The sequence below is a fragment of the Psittacula echo genome (assembly GCF_963264785.1).
Source record: "Psittacula echo genome assembly, chromosome: 25".
NCBI lineage: Eukaryota > Metazoa > Chordata > Aves > Psittaciformes > Psittacidae > Psittacula > Psittacula echo.
Window position 1 is genome coordinate 4,919,498 of NC_137760.1, and position 21,706 is coordinate 4,941,203.

The 21,706-nt window shown below is 43.1% G+C and overlaps 1 protein-coding gene across 1 annotated transcript in view; it reads left to right on the top strand.

Moving 5' to 3' along the window:
• Window positions 1-299: 299 nt before the first annotated feature.
• EBF2 (EBF transcription factor 2) overlaps window positions 300-21,706 on the top strand; it is a gene marked incomplete at both ends in the record, with an annotated part of 114,761 nt that continues 93,354 nt past the window's right edge. The window contains 6 exons of the mRNA XM_080634618.1: window positions 300-430; window positions 2,812-2,968; window positions 3,940-4,003; window positions 4,307-4,362; window positions 4,726-4,799; window positions 10,246-10,314. Of these exons, the coding sequence (XP_080490744.1) occupies window positions 300-430; window positions 2,812-2,968; window positions 3,940-4,003; window positions 4,307-4,362; window positions 4,726-4,799; window positions 10,246-10,314 (551 nt within the window). The remainder of the gene's footprint in view (window positions 431-2,811; window positions 2,969-3,939; window positions 4,004-4,306; window positions 4,363-4,725; window positions 4,800-10,245; window positions 10,315-21,706) is intronic.

Here is a 21,706-nt window from a genome sequence, read left to right on the forward strand (position 1 = left end):
AGCCATCGCTTTCTGGATGCAGTTCCCTCTCCTGCGTTTGAAGGATGATGATACCCGGCAAGACTGAATCAGCGTAACTTTTACTTTGCAAGAGGAAAAACTTTTCATTTTCTCTATTTGAAGGCATTAAAAACACGTAGCACTTAAAAAAGCAGAAGAAGTTGGTTTTAAAGCTGAACTTTTCCACTTTCCTGGGATTTGTGTGTGCCAGTTCCAAAGGCTGTGTCTTTTTATTTTCTTCTTTTCTCCTCTCTTATCTCCCAAAAGGAAACTGTTGCTAGTTGGAATAGACTTTTTAAATGTTTGGGATTCAAGATACTTTAGGAAGAGGACCAATTCTGAAAGATAAATCTCTAGGTTCTGAAATGGATTCCGTCAGGTCCTGGGTCAGAAACGTTGGGGTTGTGGATGCAAACGTAGCAGCACAAAGGTAACCGTCACTATTTCTCCCTGTTTCCCCCCTGCCTTTATTCTATTACCTTTTAAAGCAAGCCTTTACTCTCTCTTGTTGTTTGCATTTGATATTAAATTTATCCTCTCCCTTTCTGTCCCCTTCCCAGTCTCCTCTAGTCAGTGAAAATCTAAGTTAGTGCAGCTAGAGCTAGGGAGAAGCGCTCCAAACCCGGAGAGCATCAAGCGCCCTAAAATCCAGTGTGGGGATCGGATGATAGCGACATCGGCTCATTACTTCTTTTCCTGCACAAGGGAGGTGTGTGTGGGGTGGATTATAACACTAATACAGACTGCTCCTTCCCTCTTTGTGGGTTGGACAGCAGAATACAAGTGGATAAAGTTAGAATTAAGTTAAATTTAGGTCTTTCCCTCCGCCCTCCCCGGCCCATCTTTTTTCATTTAATTCAAGTGGCTCTGCAGCTACCGCAGGCACCGGCCAAACCTTCCCCTGCGGCTTCAAGGCTGCGAGCTGCCTAAAGCAGGCGAGCAGCGAGCGGAGCGCGGTTCTCGGGTCCAAGAGGAGTCTGCAGAACGGGAGGACGCGCGGCAGCGCGGAGCCCCGCGGGTGCTGCGCGGAGCCGGCAGGGAGCACCTGCCCGCGGGGCTCTGCGCCGAAGGGCTGCGGAGCACACCGCGCTGGGGCCGGGTGTTTCTACTTGTTTGGGTGGGTTACACCACCCCTCCCACCCCCTTTTATTCTCTGTTCCCAGCCGAGTCGGCTCAGGACCGTTATTCCAGTCTCTTCCCATTAGGGGTAAGACGATTAAACCCCCTTCTAGGTATTTTTTTTTTCTTCCTCGTTCTCTGGATACATTTTTTTTATTTTTTTTTTTTTAAAGTAGCAAAAGCTAAAGGAAAAATTAGTCCCAGGAATAAGTTGGGGTTTATTTAATATAGAGACAAAGTGAAGGGTATGTGACAGCAGATGGGACTTCAAATGAGCAATGGACGTTTTAAATAGTACTTCCATGCCTTCCCCCCCCCCCCCCCCCCCCGGCCTGATCTGTGAGCGAGGTTTTCTGAGGGCTATGGGAGGAGTTATCAGAGTTTTATGAATGTCGATAGATGGTTTAATAAATACAATGAGGGGAGGAAGAGGTTTATTCCCGGGGAAACCGAAAGCAAAAGGAAACGGCTCCTGAGAAGCCTGTAACTCCTGGAGCAGTGGGGCAGCAGTTGCGCTGTGCTCGTGGTGGCATCGCCAGGGCTCTTTGAGAGACCTGTAACCAAGAAATGCAGAAAACGTGAGGAAATCCGAACTAGGGGCAGTTGTGGCGGATGTGGTGAGTTCACACTGCACCTATTTGGCAAGGGAAAACACAGGGAAACATCTGTAGTTCTCCGAAAGAGTCAAGCGCTTTTGCCTGTGCGGTGGAGCTATTTTGGGGACTGGAAATGCGAAGCAGTTCTGACTCCTAACTTGTCTGGCAGGTAGACTTAATCTGTCTAGTAAGTAATCTGGAGGTGCTAATGTGCGCTGTTCTCTGCAGTGGGTAGAAATCGGCATTAGGGAGAAGGAGCTGTAACTAGTTTCACTAAGAAACGTACCTGCAGTTCGGGATATTGTAGATACACAAAAGCATTTGAGTCTTTCCAAAGGTATGTGAAACAACCCTGTGTTTTCTGAAGTCAGGGACAAGATTTGGGCAAGTGCGAATTAACTTGAATCTAAATTCTTTCAATTTAAATCCGAAATTGAAGACCCAGACATCGGTTCAAATAGGACTAAAGGCTACACTGGCAAACTTTGCTGCTGAGGGAAGTGGATGCTCTGCTTGGAACTAGTTGTCTTTCACCTAGAATGTAGGTGTCCTCAAGTTGACAGTCCGCTTGTAGGAAATGTTGTAAGGTCCTTGTCTCCTGCAGGAGAAGTGAACAATGTTGGGATGCATAGATAGCACTTCCAGACCCGCTAGTATGTTACACCATCTTCCCACCCTGCGTGTTGCATTCCAGAGATGAGTGTGACAGGAGAGAGGAAAATAGGTAGAGGAAGGAACAAAACACTTCCTGCGTTTAGCAGTGACCGACCTCTTATCTTTCGGCGCCTGTAAATTATTCTTGTCCTCGGAGCAAACTGCAGACACCAGCGTTACAATGACAACCCGGCCCGGTCGCAGCCCTCGGCCGCGCTTCTCCATAGCGGAGCCGCGGCGCCCGGGCGGGGAAGCGCCGGGCTCGGGGTTGATGTGACAAGCGACTGCTCCAGCGCCGTGTGCCGCTGACGCAGAGGGGTGATCCCCGGCTCTTATCGGAATGTGTGCTGCCTTTTGTGTTGTTGTTTTGCTGTGACTGCTGCACAACCTGGTAATGTCTTTGTCTCTCCCCCACACCCCATCCCGTATGTTTCCTTCACAGCGGAGTAGCTTTGTCCAGAGCTCACTTTGAAAAGCAGCCACCCTCCAACTTGAGGAAATCCAATTTCTTTCACTTTGTTCTGGCTCTCTACGACAGACAGGGGCAGCCCGTGGAAATAGAGAGGACAGCTTTTGTGGACTTTGTAGAAAATGATAAAGTAAGGCTTGTTACCTTTCTTCTTCCTCTTTCCCTCTCCATATCTGATCTTTTCTTCTCCCCGTTGAGCTGTTAACTTCTAGTACCTGTTGTCCCAACCAAAATACAACCAGCTCTCTGTTAAGGGTTCAGGTGCTTTGACAGAGCTGTTGCCCTCTGTGTGCTGCTGTAGTTAAAAAGGTTTGCAAGCTTCTGCTGTATCGGGAATACAATGGGAATTTCATAGACCCACTAAAAATAGAATAAAAAAAATCCATGCGGGTCAATTGTGCCTTTTTTTGGTACCTACCAGATCTGCCAAGTTTTATTAGCACCCTCACAGAAGTGGAATCTGACCTGTAATAGGGCATATTATTGTTGAGCTTGTTTATATGTATTTTTGAAGGCTCCAAAGTCAATGGCAGGATTTAAAAAGCATTTGCTTTTGGGTTTTAAAACCCACATGCTGACGACTTCACACTGGTTTTACAATTGTTTTGTTAGTCATGAACAAGATATTTTTTAGTTATGAAGGATGCTCATTAATTATCTTCTAGGAAATTACAGTAAAAAAACCCCATGCAAGAAACCTCCCTGTAACACAGGAAATAAATATCAGTAATGACTCAAAATAACAATACTGCAAAGGAATGAGCATGCTAAACCCCAAACCCACTGAGTTTTCCCACTGTCAATCTGCTTCATATTAACTGACTTGAAATGGACAAATTTATCTTGGTGTCTTGCCTTGAAAAAGTGGAGAGCGTAGTAGCAAATAGGAGGAAAAGAAGTTCTTGAACTCCTGTAGGAAAAGATGTCAGCAGTATTTTGTAGTTTGCCTTGGGTCATTCAGAAGGTTAATACATCCCAATCAGTGGATTCACCTCGCAGAATTTTAATGAACTTTGTTGTCACTTCCATCATGATTATCAGCTTCTGCATTTTAAATGTGCCAAGTGTAAGTTCTGGAAGATTTTTAATTCTCTCTTTCAGGAGCAAGGCAATGAAAAGACAAACAACGGCACACATTACAAACTCCAGCTCCTCTATAGCAATGGTGAGTCCCCCCTCCAGTCACCTTCCGTGCGCTATAAAGGGAAGGGAAGGTTTGTAGGTGCTGTCACTGTGATTTCTGAAACATACTGAAATGCCCTTGCCTGATGCCCCTTCAGTGTAGGGATGGGTTCTGAGGTTTCCCTGGTATGGATGGGCTTGGGAAACACACTAGAGGAAACAAAACTAAAGTGGTCTTTCTGAGGATGTTTACTAAGGCACTAGGTGAAACTAAACAGGTTTGTTCTGATGCTGAGGGAAGGATGTGTGTGGCAGAGTTGTTTATTGCTCTTCTGTCTCGCTGTAGGTGTCAGGACTGAACAGGATCTGTACGTTAGACTCATCGACTCAGTCACTAAGCAGGTGAGCATAGCTAATGTGTGCCGTGCTGTCCTGCCTGCTGCAGCCTGCCTTTTTCCCAAACACTGCCCTGCATGTTATTTTTCCTCTGGTTGATTTTTGTCTCTGGTTCATCTTAAAGACCTTATTTTTGAGGGCACTTGAAAAGTAATGCTCTAAAGTCTATTTTTTATTCTTTATGGTTTGTAGGTTTTTATCCACTTTAAAATCAGTATTTATGTGTAAGCTGCTTTCCCTGCTCATAAAGGCTTTGGGGAAAGGTATTTATTTGTGAGCAGTGGTAAGAAGCCTTCACCTTAGATCTGAATATTATGACATGAGTAACCCCGATGCTCCCGGCTTACCCCTGCCTTTTAATTCTTGTAGCCCATAACTTACGAAGGACAGAACAAGAACCCCGAAATGTGCAGAGTGTTGCTTACCCATGAAGTCATGTGCAGGTAAGATGATTTGATTAATGGCATGGCATCTGTCAAGTTTGTTTCCATAGATGCCAAAATGGCCTTTTTGATGAAGTTGCGGGTAGGAAGAGTTTGGTATTTTTGTTGTTGAGTTTCAGGGGTTATTTATGTAAGAAGATTTTCCTTTTACATGTGGATAATGCTTGATTTGAGTTCAATACATATATTTGAGGTCTTATTTTTTTTATCTTATTTTGCTTTGGCTTTTTATTTACTCCAAGAGATTGAGCAGCCCCATGTTTGCAGGCTGACCTGCGCTGGTTTGGTTTAAACTAGGCCTCTGTATGCGCTGTTTAAATCAAGACTTTTCATCTGCCTATTTCTTACCCAGTTCCTGCTCACCTCTTGAGAATGAGCAGTTGAATGGACAGATTTTTTGCTGGCAATTAGAAGGCATTCTTCATCTAATTTTATCTGGTGAAATAGTTTAATTTTTTTAATTATCATCATTCACGTTCCTTAATTTTGCTTAGTTTTACCCGAGCTCGAAAAGAAACTCCTCAACCCAAACCACAAATCCTTTTCTGTACCGTGTATGCAACATATAGGGGACTTCCACCTTTTAATTCAGAAAGAAACTATTTTTAACATGTAAAGTTATAAATTAGAGGGTAAAATGAGTTGAGGATGTTTTAATAACATTTATCTAAGTCTGAAGTTACATGTACGTTATGTATGTACATTGTGCTTCCATGGGAACTTACTACATGAGAATGGGAAAAGTCCTGATATTTTTTCCAGTACATAGAACAATGCAAACAGTCACTGTTCTCGTATTAAGATGGGTTAAATTATGCATAGAATGTAGTTTATAAAAGGAAAGAAAGGCAAGGCAAAACCAATCTTGGCCTTTATTAAACACAGTTTGTGATTTATTGTATCAGTGGGAGGGGGTTAAGCTGTTGGACTGATCGTTGCTTCTTTTAATGTTTGCAGTTTGCTGCTTGATTATTCTTTTTTTTTTGGTTTTGTTTTTAATGATTTTTTTAAAGTAGCCTTTCAGTGTAGTAGTAAGAGCAGCCTGTTTGCACAGACTTCTTGTCAAGGGAAGGTATCAGTTTTGGTGCTTAGATATTATATCAACTATTCCATTACTTTTTAAATGCAGTAGGAATCGGGTCAATGTGTAGTGTTTCTGTTGGGCTTTGCTCTTGTTAATTAAAAAATGAGCATTGTCACTTCTGTCCAACTTCACATCCGGATGCACAAACATGGAGCGTATCATGCGAGACACCGGTACGGTGCACAGTACGGGGACCGTAGATGTAGGAGCAAAGGGCAAAGGTACCTTTGTTACTTTCTGTCCCATCTGGAACTTGCATATGTATTTAAATACATAATTTAAATATATATGCTATCCATAGCGTGGAAAGTCTTTGCTGTAACTGGGTGAACGTCAGAGAAGGAAAATTCTTGCATTCTCCATGCAGTTGTGATAACAACGTAACAGCACACTTCATCTTTCTCCTCTCTTCCTGTATCTCTACATCTCCTGTGCGCTCCTGCAGTTCTGTTTTAGAAGTTGAAGTATTTCAGCAAACAGCAGCACCTTCCCATCCAAATATGCTTCAAAATAAAATTAATTTGGCTTTTTGCTCCGCTGCTTTTTCATGCCTCTGTAGTATCAAACACTCTTCAGCTTTTATATACCTGGCCTCCACTGATGCCTGCAACCATATTCCGTGCTTGATTTAAGGTAGTGTTCTACAAATGTAAGCCATTATTCTGATTACACTGAACTTCTTGATAGATTAGCCAAGAAGAATTACAACTCAGGGATGTCCTTTCTATGTAATACACAGATTAGTGAAGGAAATCAAAAGCACTCTGTAACCTAATCAAGACATTTGATTTTAAACGTCGTGTTTTCCTAAAGTAGCTCTGAACAGGATGCTGCATGTTCTGAAGAGGCATTACACATATCACTTTGAATAATGCCCAGGGAATGGATCCAGCTCTAGTTAAACTTGACATTTTATTTTATTTCTTTTAAGTACAATAATCAAATCTTCCTCATTGTGTGCTGCTTAAGTGGCAGCATCAATTTTTAAAGCTCCTAGTTTAGTTTGCATTAGTAACAGTATATAAAAATTTAATGCACTACCCACTCTGCTGTCCAAATTGATGCCTGGTGTTTTTAAAAGAGGGGTCTGCCAGTCTTTCTGCTCCTCTGCTTCCAGTCCTCACTAGTTGAAGGTAGGCTTTCTTTTTGTATGTAATCACACACACAGCTATTCCTGCTGCATGGAGACAAGTGCATGCGAAACCCCGTCGCTTTCCCTCAGATGGTGACAGATGCATGCTTAGCAGGAAAGTTGTCTAAATATTGATACGGCTACACCAATCTGTCATACCCATTGAAAGTTAAACTCTCAACTCTCAATAATTAGTGCTTTCACTGAGAGGCTCCTCTGTATTTATTTGCATATCTGAAATTCTTCATTTGGGTTATCCTGCCCTAATGGGAGCTGTTCCTGTTAGGTGGGTCTCTCTCAGACACACAGGCTTCCCCCCAATGGCTGGAAATCGAGGTAAACACTCTCCTCTCCTGGAATAACTTTTTTCTCCTCTTCCTTTTCTTCCAATTACAGACTAAGAGGAAACTAGTTGTTATGCTGCTGCCAGCAACCCCCTATGCCCTCAATGCTCAGAGGGTTAAAAGGTATTATAATGTGAACAGAAGTAGTCTCAGGGCCTACAGCTGGCTAATAACAGAGTTGTATTGAGCACAGGCGAGCCCCACAGCTGTGACTTTCGCCACAAGGCTCAGACTAGACGGGAGCTCTAATCAGCTGGGCCAGGCGGCCGCTGGGGCCCGTGTCTTTATCGGCCAGATGGTGTGAATTTAGACACTTTTGTTATGCAATTGCAGGGAGGAGTTGGGGAGAAGAAAACAAAACAAAGGCCACCATGCTGGGAGCTTATTTGAGTTTGAAATTAGAGACAGATTTTTTTTATTTTATGGGGAGGGGAGGCAAGTTGAGGGCTGAATTTTAAAACCATTTTAGCCAAGTGTGGGGAGGGAAAGGATGCAAGTTTGCCCCCGACATGGGCCTTCTGGGGTATTCAGTTTGGAGATCTGGTGTTGGCCATAGGAGCTTTTTAGTTCCTGTGTTTGATTTTGTTATTATTTTAATGTAAGCCATTATTTTTCCCCATTAGATTTATTTAGAGGGTAAAGAATAATAAGAAAAGGTGTAGAAACTGAAGGCCTTAATATTCTTGTTTTAAGCAAAGGTATGTTCCTGGCACAATGTTGTAACAGAAGTGTAGGTATTGATGAAGTCATGCCAATGGATTGCTTTAAAAGAATGTCGTAGGCTTGATCTCTGACCACCAGAGCCTAGGATTTTTGCCATTGACTTAAATTGGACCAAGTCAATTCTGTGTAATCAGGATACAGAGATCTCAAAAGCATTTTGAAGTATTTGGAGAAGTTTAGCTGTAAGCCATGGTTTTAGAAGGAAAGTTTCTAAGTATTCCAAATGTAAAGCTCTAAAATGCGACAGTTGTGCAAACTTCATCACCCAAAATGTGTTCATTTTAGACCGCAGCCACACTGAACTCCAGTCTTGCATAACTCATCCTAAGCCAATTCCTATGCCAAGGAATGGCAGCCCTGGGAAGGGTGTATGAGCTGATCAGATGTGATGGAGGAACTGCTGGTGTGTTCTGCTTGGATATTATCAGTGTGCAGTCAGATATATGCTTATGATCATCTGCATAAGTTACAACACTAAAGGGTATCTCATTTAGTGTTACTGCAGAGAGGAAACAAGTGCTGTTTCTGCTAGCTGTAAAAAACCCCGAACACTACAAAAGTATCTTGAAAATTGAGGGTTTTGTTGTTTTGTTAGAGCAGCACGTAAACCAGCACAAGCGTTTATTCCTAGTGTTACATTGGATATGTCGGAAGTAGACACCAAATCTATATTCTTCTATGTGAGGGGTTTCTGCTTTTGGGGGGTTTATTTTTTTTCTTTAGAAACTATCTCGTCTCAGCTTTTAGGACAGAAATATGCAATTCTCTTTAAACAATCATTAGGCAATGAAATGCATGAAAGATGCACTTAAAGTTGGGCGAAGGAGGGAATAGGATATTCTTAGCTAGTGTGAATTACCATAGCTTCACTGAAGTCGATGGAGCTATGACAATTTACAGCAGCTTGAGGCTCTGCCCCAGGGACTTTTAAATATTTAGTGTATCCTTTTATTTTAAAAGGACTAGCATCGATGAATAAGTGCAGGTTTGAGGCAAAGGGAATGTAGAAATGTTGGAACAGTTAGAGCTGCTATTCAAATAGATGTGCTGGTTGGAGCTCATCTCGCCGGGCAATTGCAACTCGCGAACGGGAAGTTCCTGGCACACGCTGTAACTTCAATTCCAAATTACCTGCATTTTCTCCTTTCCATATCTGAAAGAGGGTTTTTGTCCAAATGCTGTTAGGTATTTATAATTGAATATTAGGCATTTTTTGTTGGGAGAGGCCCCTCTTTGATGCTTTGTGTGCCTTCAGTGAATTCAAGCATTTTATTGAATTTGGATTTTTTAATTCCTCTGCCTGGAATTGCTCTCCAATTGCAAAACTGTGTAATTCAGAATTTTGCAAATGTACTCAGCACCAATTATAGCACTGTACAAACCCCTCAGCAGTTCTTCATCCCGTAGGTGTCAATTTGAAAAACCACAGCAGACTCTGGAAAGCAGAATTTGGGAAGGCATTTGTGTCAGAGCAGAATTTGATCTGGTGACTTTTGAGGCAAATGGGACTTGGGATGCAGACTCCTTAGTTTTGGATGTCTCCATCTTCCCCCTCCCATGTTAGCTTTGGTTGGAACAAACTATCTGAGAATCAGGGCAGCTGAAATCTGTTCTAATGGACTTCTATAGCAAAGGACTGTTTGTAAAGTCTATTGAACTTCTGGTACTTGGCTGGAGTATCTGCAAGGAGCATCACTCGTCTCCATGGGTCTATCAGTGGAAATCAATGACCCATCTCCTGAATTTTTTTTTCCCTTGGTTTTTATTATTCCTTTTAAAAATGGGAAAAGGAAATGCAGTGGTTTCTTCAGATGGACTTTTAACCATACATAACATGATACTCGTGCCTGTCATGTCATTATGACATCTGTTAATCATTTATTAAGCTTTATAAATAGCACCTTAGTCTAAAGCATGACCGTGTTGCTTTTCATTTTTGGCTGGGAATTGCAGAAAAGACTATGGGGAGCCAAGTACCAAAATCCAGCTGGAAACAACCAGGACTTGGGCACCCGATTCCGTCCTGGAAAGCCTAGCCAGAATTTTCTGTCACTCTTCTAGGTACATGCTGAGTTCTGAAGCTTTGCAGACAAGACTTTCAGCTGGTTGCTTTGCTGTCAATAGACCCAGTAATTCTTTAACTGTGGTTTTCTCTCTCTTTAGTCGGTGCTGTGAGAAGAAAAGTTGTGGCAACAGAAACGAGACTCCGTCTGATCCCGTGATCATCGACAGGTAGGAAACAAATCCTCATTTTCCTACAAAAGCAACCCCAAATAGTTGATTGTGCTTTGAGGTGGCTGAGGGTCTGTGATGATGGATATCTGTCAGCATCTGCCATTGGGGATGTCTGTGCTTCGTGATTCCTGACAGAGCTGCCAGCCTAAGAGCAGGTTGGCTTTGGTCCATCTAGGCTTACCTTGGCATAATGATTGATGTTCATCTTTTAAACTAAGTTCTCTGTGTATCACTTTCATTGTGAGCAAATATTCCATATATACATCTGGGATGTTTTCTGTTCACCAGGGATCTAATCCAGCTGGATTACTGAGACAGATAAAGCTTTGAGCAACCTGGCAGCTTCAGTAATATTCTTTAACAAAATACCATTTTTGTAGGAATGTGGGGAGGAAGGAAGGGGTAAAGGCAGAAGTGCAACATGTTAGGCAGGATTAAAACTGATGGTTTGGGTGTTGTGAGCAATTTTATATAGAACAGCACCTTCATATGTTACTCAGTTCCAGATCCAAGTCTAGATTCTGCTTGCCGATTTCTAGGTGAATAACATAAATAGGGGAGAGCAGGGGTTTGTTAAATCATGAGCTGGCACATTAAAAACTGTGAGTACTTGTGGAGGCTGAGAAGTTGCCTGTGAACTCACTGACTCAAAGTGTTGTTTGTTATCCGGAGATCAGCAAGATTCCAAAAGGAAAAATAAGAGTAGACAGAGCTTTCAAAAAGAAGTGCACAACCGAGATCTCCAGAAGGAGAACAGGAAACAAGGGAAAGTCAGGAAGAAACCTTCTCCCCCCAGTGTAATCTATAGTAACTGTTTAAAGAGCTGCTTTTTCCTGAAGCAGCTGGTACAAGGGGCCAGTGGAGAGCTGCTGCTGGAGTGGAATGATTGTGGATTCAGCTTTTATGTCTGTATGTGTCTGGCATGCTCTATCTACATTCTAATAAGCATTATTTGTCATAGTGTGTCTTGTGAATTTGTTTTGGCATTCAGAATGGTCAAGCTGGTTTGAATAAAGATTTGCAAATCTTCCTTTTTTTTCCATGACAGAGTTAACTTAAGTATTTTGGAGCTTTGGTGTGATGATTCTTCACTCCTTTTACCCCATGATTTTCCCTTTTAATGTTGTATTTACATGCTGTGGTTGGGGCCAGAGTTGGCAATGGCAGCAAACTGGGCTGTTTGTGTGGGGGCAGTTTCCTGACTGGAAGCAGAAGTCCCAGATATGCCATCTTGACCTTTTCTGTGAAATTTCAAGCTTATTTTTGGCTGTGTTGATGTTTGGTATGAATCTGCTTTTGGGAACTTTCCAATCTGAATGTTCTGAAATTGGTCTTGCTGCTGGAGAAGCAGCATGACGTGAGTGCTGTATTAGCCCAGGAATTAAGTCCATGAAGGGGGTAGTTCCTACCAGTAAATCAGATTTAGGCCGCAGAGGAAAGGCATGGTGGCAAATCCTGTCTGGTGGCATGGTTTAGTGAACAGCGTGGTGAATAGGAGCTAAACTCAAAGCTAAACCTTATTCTACCACTGATCACAGGGCAGCATCTAGCAAATCACGCCCTCTTCTGCACAGTTGCTCCTATTCCACCACTTTGCCCAGTTACACAAGGTTTGAGGAGTGAGGGATAATCCTGTGTACTGCGTCTTAACACATGTAATGCAAATATTATATCAAAGTTCATGCTTTGTGTCTGTGCACAGAGGAATTTGTTGTCTAGACTGTCACCCTCAGGCATATCCACAGCAGTAAGTACAACTGCCAATGAGTTTAGCTAGATGCTCCACTCTTCCAAACTACATTCAGTGGGGCTGATCTTCCTGTCTTGCAAACAATGAGAAAACTCCACTAGAGAACTGTATGTGTTTGGAACTACCTTGGGAATCTCGGCATCAGAGTTCCTATTTGTTCAGGTGGTCTTTATATGGCTTCTTTAGAAGAAGACATCTATGCTTAAGAGCTTAGTAACAGGTGGAATACAGTCTCTGAAATGCAGCCTGCCATCATGCAGGCCAGGAAAGGTAAGATTTTTCAGTTCAGTGTTGCCTTCATGGTGAGTTTCTTCTTAGTTTAAAAAGAACTACAGGTTCTTTTTAGCAATAAATAGTAAGTGGAGTGAGTGCAGAGAGGGGCTGCATGTGGGGTGTGTGTCTGTGCTCTGCTTTGGCCCATGCCATAGACACATCCTACAGACCTAAAGAGTACTGAAGCCTTCGAATTGGTTGAGGTTATAACCATCCGCTGTTGCACTGAGCTAAACCGTGCACCAAATTTAGCTGAGTTCAGGAACTATGTTACAAGCTGCTGCAAATGACCATAACTCCATGAGCAGTGCACAGCAGTGCAGTGTTTCCCCCTTTCTCTGTTTCTCTCTTTGCTTTTTATGGTCCCTGGGACTGATGCTTAGACTCTTGTGTTGGTTTACCTGTTTATTGCTATAGGGAGGCACAATTCATTGGCATTTGCCAGAGCATGGAAGCTTGTATCCCTCTTTTAAAAGGAAGAAATGGCTCAGTGGGAAAAAAATGTCAGTCGTGGTGTTGTTGTTGGGTTTTTTCTTCTCCTTGAATGAATTCCAAAAGTTCTTATGCTGAATAAAACATTTCTGCTGTGACCTTTGCTCTGGGCACTAGATTTAGATCCTAAGGACCTCGCAGTTATTTTTCCATTCACTCTTGAAAACTAGCACTTTTCTATATGAAAGGCAACTTCTTCACTGAAATTCACTGCGACCCTCTCCCACCGACAAAGGTCTGTAGGAAGTGTTGGAGTATTTAGGTTTCTTCAATGTTTTGCGTCAGAATTCCAGGGTAAGTCTGATCAGAATGTGATTTCAGAATGTTGCCTCTGTGTTAACAGCAATGATACAGCTCAAATCCTGCAACGCTGCTATTGCAGAGGTCAAAAAACAGGAAAGACAGAACCCCAGTGGAGCACAGCACTGAAAGGACTGTGTGAGCGTGGACGGGAGGTTTCTTGGTAGATGTTTAGTCCAGAAGCATTTCCAGAATAGACTCTCAAAGCTTTTTAGACAGCACAAATCCCAGTCAGCTCTCAGAATATTAGAGCAAGCTTTAATTTAGCATATGAGATCAAAATTCATCAGAGCTGAATTGTTCTAGTGTGCTTCCATGGTGGATCATAGCAGGGGCAGGTTTCCAGGGATCTTGGTGTCTATTCATCCTGTTTTACAGCTTAGTTTTTGGAGTTAGTACCTGTGGAAGTGGTGGGTTTATGAGACTTCAGCAGTGTAATGGTTTTTATTCTCCCCCTCCCTTCATGGCTGAAGTGGTGGTTCTCGATGTTCCTTGTAATTCCTGGAAATCTGTGAACTTTGAGTACTAACATTCCCTTCTTTGTTGAAATCATAGGCAGGGATGTGAGGTGGAGGGGTTGGGGTGGCTTCCAGACAGAAGGGTGGACGCTTGTTCTTTTAAAGATGATACTTCCCAAATGAAAACTGTATTTTGCTTATATTCCAATTAGTTTTCCTCCTTTCCCACTGCAGTGATGCACATGAAAAGAAACTTGGTCTTGGGATTAAAAGGTCAGAGATGCTGCAGATGAATTTAATTCCTCATTTTAGGGCAGTTGGGATATAAATTCCCCATTCATCAAGTGGGAATGTTGGGATGGTTTTAATTTATATTTTTCTTTGTTGTTTTTTTTTTTTTTTTTTAACTTTTTTATTTTTTCTTTTTCCCTTAATCTCAGCCCTCTAAAAAGGACTTTATCCTTTTATCCTTTCCATCACCCTTTCAGGCTGATCCCAAAAACCATGGGGTAACATAAAGATATTTCCTAATGCTTAGGGGCAGAACAGCATGAATGGAGAGGCCTGGATCAAATTCTCACTGATACAGGTTGCCCTGAGACTTCAAGCCGGTCACATAAGTCCTCAGTTTCCCCCTGTGGAAAGCGGTTTCAGATCCTTCAATAGGCATTTTGGGTTTATTTTTCGTATTTCTACTGTGAGGATTTCACCTCCGTGGCAGAGTTGGATTGTTCTTGTTCTGCTGTGCTCCACGCTCCTTGTATGCCTGCCAAGGTAGAATCAATGTCTCAAATCTGTTGCTGCTGTGGGGTGAACCGAGGAGCCCCAGAGAGACACAGTCCTCCTCAGCTCCCTGTGTGCTCCAATCCCCCCTTCCAAGCCTCCAAACCCCACAATGATCTCTTCTCTTGTCCTAGGGAGTCAAAGTCCTTTGTTCACTGCTAAACCCTGCTCTCCTGCAAAGAGCTGCTGTTGTGCCATCTGTCTCTTTATGAATTTTTTAGTAGACTGGATGTTTGTGGGGAGTCAGTAACTTACAGTGCACTATCGGAGCCGTTTGACAAGTGGTTCTCTTAGTGCCTGATGTGCATGTTTGGTTCTTCCCCCTTCTTCCCCTTTTAGGCACAAAGAACATTTCTTTACTGATTTGTTGTACAAAACATCTTGTAATCTTTGCTATGTGCAATCACTTAAAGCTTGTAAATGGAGTAAACTGGAGGATGGTGTCACTTAATCTTCCTTTTAATGTCGACAGACAACAGGTTTTCCAGCAAGTTGGTGAATCAGGAGGAGCTTAAAGATCTCTCTGAGTGTGCCTGAAAACTGAAGGATGGGCTTGTGGTTAAGGAACTAGTTTGAACTGTGGAAGTCCCAGGTTCTGCATTGCAGACTCCGTGTATTTTTCCAGCCATTCCCATAGGCATTTCTACCTTTCACTGGTAACACAGAGAGAGACACATGCTAAAAACTGATGTGTGCAAAAATACTATGGTGATGTGGAAAGCTGTTGCCATTAGGGGCAATTGTTCTGGAGTGAATTAAAAGTTACTCTCTCCCCAGGCTGTTGGTTGCTGTTGCCTGGGCTGAAGGTGTTACTGCTCCTGAAACTAAGCATAAAGAAATGAGTTTAAGTCGCTGCTGACTTCAAGCACGGATCTATTAGGAAGCAACAAAACTGGGACCTTGCTTCCACACAGGAGTGCCTCAAGCCTTGTGCTGTCACTGTGTGGCTGTGCAGCATTTTGTCCTGAGCCCTCTGAATGGAGCACTTGCCTTTTGGGATAAGTTTGAGGGAGAAACATAACAAGTTGGAGTGTTAACCAAAATTGATTGGTTTAATTCCACTAAGTGTGACTGAAATAGTCAGCTCATGTTCTGGTTTCAGGACTGCAAGTGGATCATGGTTAAGTCTCTGAGCAAGCTGAGAGAGCTGGGCTGGTTCAGCCTGGAGAAGAGAAGGCTCCTTAAGGGGAAACCTTAGAGCAGCTCCAGTGCCTAAAAGGGCCTACAGGGAACCTGGAGAGGGGCTTTGGACCAAGGGCCTGTAGGGACAGGACAATGGGAATGGCTTTAACCTGCCAGAGAGGTTCCCTGGTGCTTTAATGCAGTTTGGACAGCAAGCGTGGACAAAATCCAATCTTGTTAGATGAGTTGTGCTTTAGTGGAGACAAAAACCATTGCTGGTGCTGGCTGGGTGAATCCTGACTGGGCAAGGCAGAGTGTTGCGCAGAGTTCAAACAGAGTGGAAAAATCCTTGTCTCCTCTTAAATGGAGGCTTTGTCCTTGCAGTAAAGAGAATTTGATGCAGTTTGTGTCGTGTTCTTATGAACAGCCAGCTGATACTGAGGGCTCTCGGAAGGACAGATGTGATAGCACTGTGAGGAGCCAATGGAGTCAAGGAGTTTGGTAGCAGTAGAGTGGGGAATGGAATCAAAGTTTCCCATGAGCTAAAGCACCTCTGGGAACAGTAGCTGAGGGTGAATTCACTGTGCAAACAGGGCAGAAGAAATTCTGGGCATGTAGAGCATTGGTGTGTGACATGGGATCCCTAAAACTCAGCTGTTTGAAAATGGTCTGCATTTGTCTGGATCCATCTGAATGCATCTTTGCCAGTATTTCAGAATATTTGCATCTTAGTGAAAGCATCCTCTCTGTATTTATGACCTGAAATACTCTTCCTTAGCACTTTTGCCCTCCTCTAGGCCTCTGTCTAGACCTGGTTTTATGGACTTGTCACTTCATCTGGCCTAGCCTTTCTTGTTACTGCCTCTTGCTTTCCTTTTGAACCTTTTATTTCTGTCCGTCCCTTCCTTGTGTTTCTTTCACCATCTGTTTCTGGTAAGATCTCATGTATTTTCCATGCTGTTAACTTCAGCCGCTCTGAAGAGAGTGCTTCACATCTGAAGAAGGGCTGCCAGTTAATGTACAGTGTTTGCTCCTTTCAGATAGGGGATGGAAATAACTTGTCCTGCTTGGAACATCTCCCAGAGTCCTTGCAAAATGAAGACAGGGTTGAGACTGAAAGTATATAATGTATATCTGAAACTTGCTAAGTCAGATAGCAATGGGCTCACCATTTTAATGACAGTAAGAGCTGACATGGCTTGCCCAGGATCATGTAGGAGCCAGTGTGGAGTGGCATCCAAGTCTTGTGTGTTCCAGGCTGGATCACGTAAGCATGTCCTGGAACAGCATTTCCTTTCTGCAAGTGTAAGTCATGTTCCCATCGTTCTCTGACTGGGACCTCTAATGTGCTGCTCTCATTCAGCCCATCTCCGCTTTCTTCTTTTTTTTTGACTTTCCTCCCCATCTCTTCTCCTCTGCTCATTTCCTTCACAAACAATGCTTATTTCTCCATGGGCATTCCATTTATAACTCCACGTTTGGTGGCTTTTCCTTCAAGTGGAGTCCATTGAGCTTGTAAATCATATTGGATCAGCAAGCCTATAATGAGGCTTCTAAGTCCAAACAGTGCAAGTCTGCTGGGATTTTATTGTTCATAAAGCTTCTTCCCTGGGGAGTGATAGAGCCATTAGGTGTGTGCTGTGTTTAATATTTGGTCATGGCAGGAAGCAATAATTTTCTCTCTTTTACTGTGGCTCCTGAGTTGTTTTTAAGTACTCAGCTTATTTGAGTGCCTGTGAACCCATTAGGCAAAAGGAGCTGCTCTGCCCTACTTGGATTTGTATCTGTCCTACAAAGGCTATTTCAAGAAAGTAAAAAGAAGCAGCAACTGATTGCCCTGTGGTGGCTCTTAATCACTTGCCCCTCTCATGATCTCAAGTGCTGTCACACCTGACAGGAGATGGCATGAAGCTGATTTCACCGGATGATGGCATTTCTCATGCTGAAGGGATTGTTCTGTTTATTCCAGCAGAGAACAACCACCAGGGCTCCTGTTTGTATGGCATGTTATGGGGTTAAGGATTTCTCTTCTGCGAATCCACATCAAAACTTCCTTTCCTTTCAGTGGAAGCAGGAGCAAGGTTGTTATTCCAGTATTCTGGAAGTGGGTGTATATATTTTAACAATAAAAAACCCCAACAAAACCACCAAGCAAAAAACAAGGAGTGAAACCTAATCTGCTTTTCCAGGAAGGAATTGCAATTTGGGAAGGGAAACTGGCAGAGTCTGAGCTATAGGAGCTTTTCGGCTCCAAGGGTCACAACTTCATACCCATGTGGCCTGGGGCCATCAGTGAGCGGGGCAAGTCCGGCTCTGCAGCCCATTGAGCCCTTTTCCCTCTGCTCAGTTTTTGGCATGAAGGCAGAAAATTCTGCTCCATGGATTTTTTTTATCCCTTTAAAGAGAAAAGAGTGGAGTAACTATTCTCCTTGGAAATGTGAATCCCAAGCAAAGGAAAATGGTATTGTCAATTACCGTGAATCCTTTCAAGATTCAGGCTCTGTAGTGTGATAGGAGGTGGCTCCTCTGACAGCCTTTCCCTTGTATTCCCAGTGCTTCCCTCAAAGTACTAGTCAACTTTCTCCACAGGATGTGCCATCCGTTCTGTGTGCTCCTTATGCTTTCCATTGTTGCTGCTGACTGCACCACCAAGCAGGTTTGTTAGCCTGATTATTGTAGGTGTTCACTTGCTCTAGTTAGGTCTGTTCCTTTGCTTCAGGGGAAGAGTTTTCCACTACCACTTTTTCCCGCTGGGTCCTTGTCTTGATCTTTGCAGCTCTGTGCAAGAGGCTTGTATCAGAAAGGAAAGAAATAATTGCCTTGCTCTTAGGCTCTGTACCCAAGAGCTACGTTGCAAAAGCAGGACTGCATGAGGTACGTTTGCATTAGCCAGATACACACACATTGTGCTTTACCTTGGAGGAAGATGAGCGAGTGTTTGAAAAGAGATGGTATAGGGTGGGTAATTACACAGGTGTTTAAAGCACTTGAAAGCCAGAACACAGTGAACAGATGAAATTACCTGGTGGCATAAAGAAATGAGACTTAAAGCCAAGAGTGGGGATGTCAATACAAATATTGAATGGTTTTTGAAGGAATGTGGCTATATTTTCTTCTGCAACCTTGATAAAAAGCTATTTCAGCAAATGGATCCTGATTCAGCAAGGCGATTGGCACTTTTATTTAGCATCAACATCAAGAAGCATGCATGTAAATATTATTTTGAAACTAAGTCCTGAAAAGAAACATGAAACTGCTAAAATTCCCAGCTGGGCTTTGTTGTCTGTTGTCAACTTCCCATCAGGAACTACAGTTCCAGAAGTTTCCTTTTTTGAAAAGATAAAACTTCGGATTTTCACATGAATCTAAACTACAAAGTGCTGTTTGGGAGGGGAGGTAAAGCTAGGGAGGTTCTGCCTCCTTCAGACATGTTCTTCTTATGCATCTATCTGAGGGTTTTATTCTGGACAGCTTTAAATGCTCCTTGAATTAATGCTGCTGGCAGTGTCACTGGGTCTCCACGCTACATTGTGCTGGATACTAATTTGGAGCAGGAGCAAATACTTGAACAGTGATGTTTTTCCAGATCTCTCCTCTCATTAAGAACGTGGGTGCTCAGTACCTCGAAGAAAAATAACGAGGACTTTGAAGGTTGACTCCACGCCAGAATAAATCATTTTCCTTGATGTTGACAAAAGATTTGGTCAGTCAGAATTCCTCTGCTAAAGAAGGGGGAAAAGTATCCAGGGTTGTGTCAGTGTCACTTGTTGACATAGACCTCAAACAAAATATCCTCTGGGACGTTTTGGTTAAAGGTTTGGGTTTTTATTTTCCCCTTCCCCTTTATCTCAAGCATTTCCCAGCATTCCTGCGGGGACATCTGGTTCTCTCATTTTCCAGTTTGACTTCGGTGCCTTCAAAAAGTGTCACTGTCAGTTGCTTTCTATTTAGCCAAGCAACACAAGCAGGAGAGGAGCCCTGCCTGATAACTCGCCTAACATAGAGTTGCCCTTCAGAAGCAGTGACCTGAACCATTTCCGTGATGGGCAATGGGACTGTGTCCCCCTTCCCTTCATTTCCTTCTGTAGCTTCAGGTTTGTATTTTTTTATAGGCAAGATTTCTCTTTATGTTACCCATGAAGGCACGTGAAGTTCTATGTGCATTCATACATTGGATGGCTGTTTTCCTCTGCTTGAGAGCTCTGCTTTAGCAAGAGAACAGCAGCCAGCAGATAAATGCTCTGTATTTGCACAGATCAAAGGCGATTTTAGAGCAGTGGATTCTGATTGCTTGGCTCATGTGAATTGTCATACAGCTAGGAGAGTTTCTATCGGCTCAGGCTTGTCTGTAACCCTTGTGGATATATACTGCGCATAGTTTGGGAGCAGCCTCTTGATGGCCTGCTTGCAGTGTGGGGGAAATGGTGCTTCTGGGCAAGAGAATTAGGCTTTAAGGTTTGGTGAGGAATTTTGTATGGACTGGGAGTCTTGACTGGAGGATTAAGACATGATGATAGGTTGGGCCCAGCTAGGGGCTGAGGAAGAGGCAAGGAACAGCTAGAATGAGCAGGTAAAAATGGGGATCTGGCAAGGTACATGCTGTGATATATTGAGGAGGAAGAATTATATTGTAATAGGATCGTACCATATACATCAAAAAGGATTTCAGTTACTTCGTTAATTTCGATTGTAGCATTTTCTAGTTTCTGAATGAGTTTTTATGAGCTCCGTAATATTTCTGTATTTAAGATCGTTGGCATGTGAAAGACTTGCTATTAACATTGCTGTAAGCTGCAGGTGTGGGTGAAGTTTTATCTTCCTGCAAGCTTTAATATGAATGTTTAATATGAATGTTTCATGTGCGTTACTTTTCCCAATATAAGAAATCTAGAGCTGTTCCACAAGCTGTTTTGGGACAATCAGCCCTGGCAAAGTGCAGGGTGGTTGTTAGCATAATGGTTCTACAGAGCTGTGTGTAACAGCCTGCAGCACAGCTGTGATCATATGCAGGAACAGGATTTTAACAAACTACCAAGACTTTGCTCAGTCGAACCCTACACAAATTGAGTCTCTGTTGTCACCATCTTCCACCCCTACCCCATTATGCCATTTCAGGTACACCCTTGCATGTCTGTAGCGGCCCTGAACAGCAAAGTTAAAGCTGAAGTCTTTGGAGAGGCAACTTGATTGGAGTTGCAGCCCTTCCCCTCTAAGACATAGATCTGAACTTGAAAAATGAACTGAGTCTGTTTGTCCCTGCAGCTGCTTCCAGCCCACACTGCAAGCACTGAACACAAGTCTGCAGAATGGAACGTGATTGGCAGCTGCCTCCTCTAGCAGTGGAGGCCCCAAGAAGGATGCTGTGCAGATAATGAATTGGTGTCTTCATCCCAGGAGACTGAGCCTTGCAATGCAGTACCCACTCTATTCTCCTGTCACCCATGGTGTATCATATCCCCTAGACACAAAGGGAACTTCGGGTCTTACTGTCATAAATCTAAGCTTTAAGTCTTAAGCGTGCTTCTCCGCTTGTCCCCCAAGATCTGTGGGAGGTGTTTCATCATCCTCTGAAATGGTGCCTGCTCCTGTGTGCCTGCAGTGTGTTATCTGTGTGCAGACCCTGTAAGCACTGTCCCTCTCTTTCGCTTCTTGGGACAGAAACATGGCTTTCTTATGACTTGGCACTGTTGCAGATGTCCGTATGGAATCTTCCAGCATTTGGGTGGGGAAAAGGGCACTGGCACTCTTATGCTCAGTGTCTCTGTCACTGGCTTAGGCTGTTCTCTTATGCAAGTTGGTTTTCCTCTTGAGGAGCTGTCAATAGCACTGGTGGTTGTATTCTCACCACTGCCTTAACACAATCCATTCCTGGTAACTCTGTGGTTAGTTCTGTCTTCTGCAAAAAGGGATCTGGTATGTAGGAATGTATCTAATGGGGAATTAGTCTGGAGACAACTGCAGTGTGCTGTGTTGCATGAATGTTTGGGAATACAAGACTTAAAAGAAGAGAGGCTGTAGCCTGTTAGTATGCAGCAAAAAAGTAAGATCCAGCTCTTATCCTGCTCTTCATTGGCAATATTAAAAGCTTTAAGTTGAGCTCTTGCTTGTATTCATTTTAAGATATCTTTTAGGCCCCTGATGTTTTAAGCCTGTCCAGGACAACTGGCCTGTTTCATTGTGCTTCGGTTGTTCCTTCTCTATCCTTTCCATT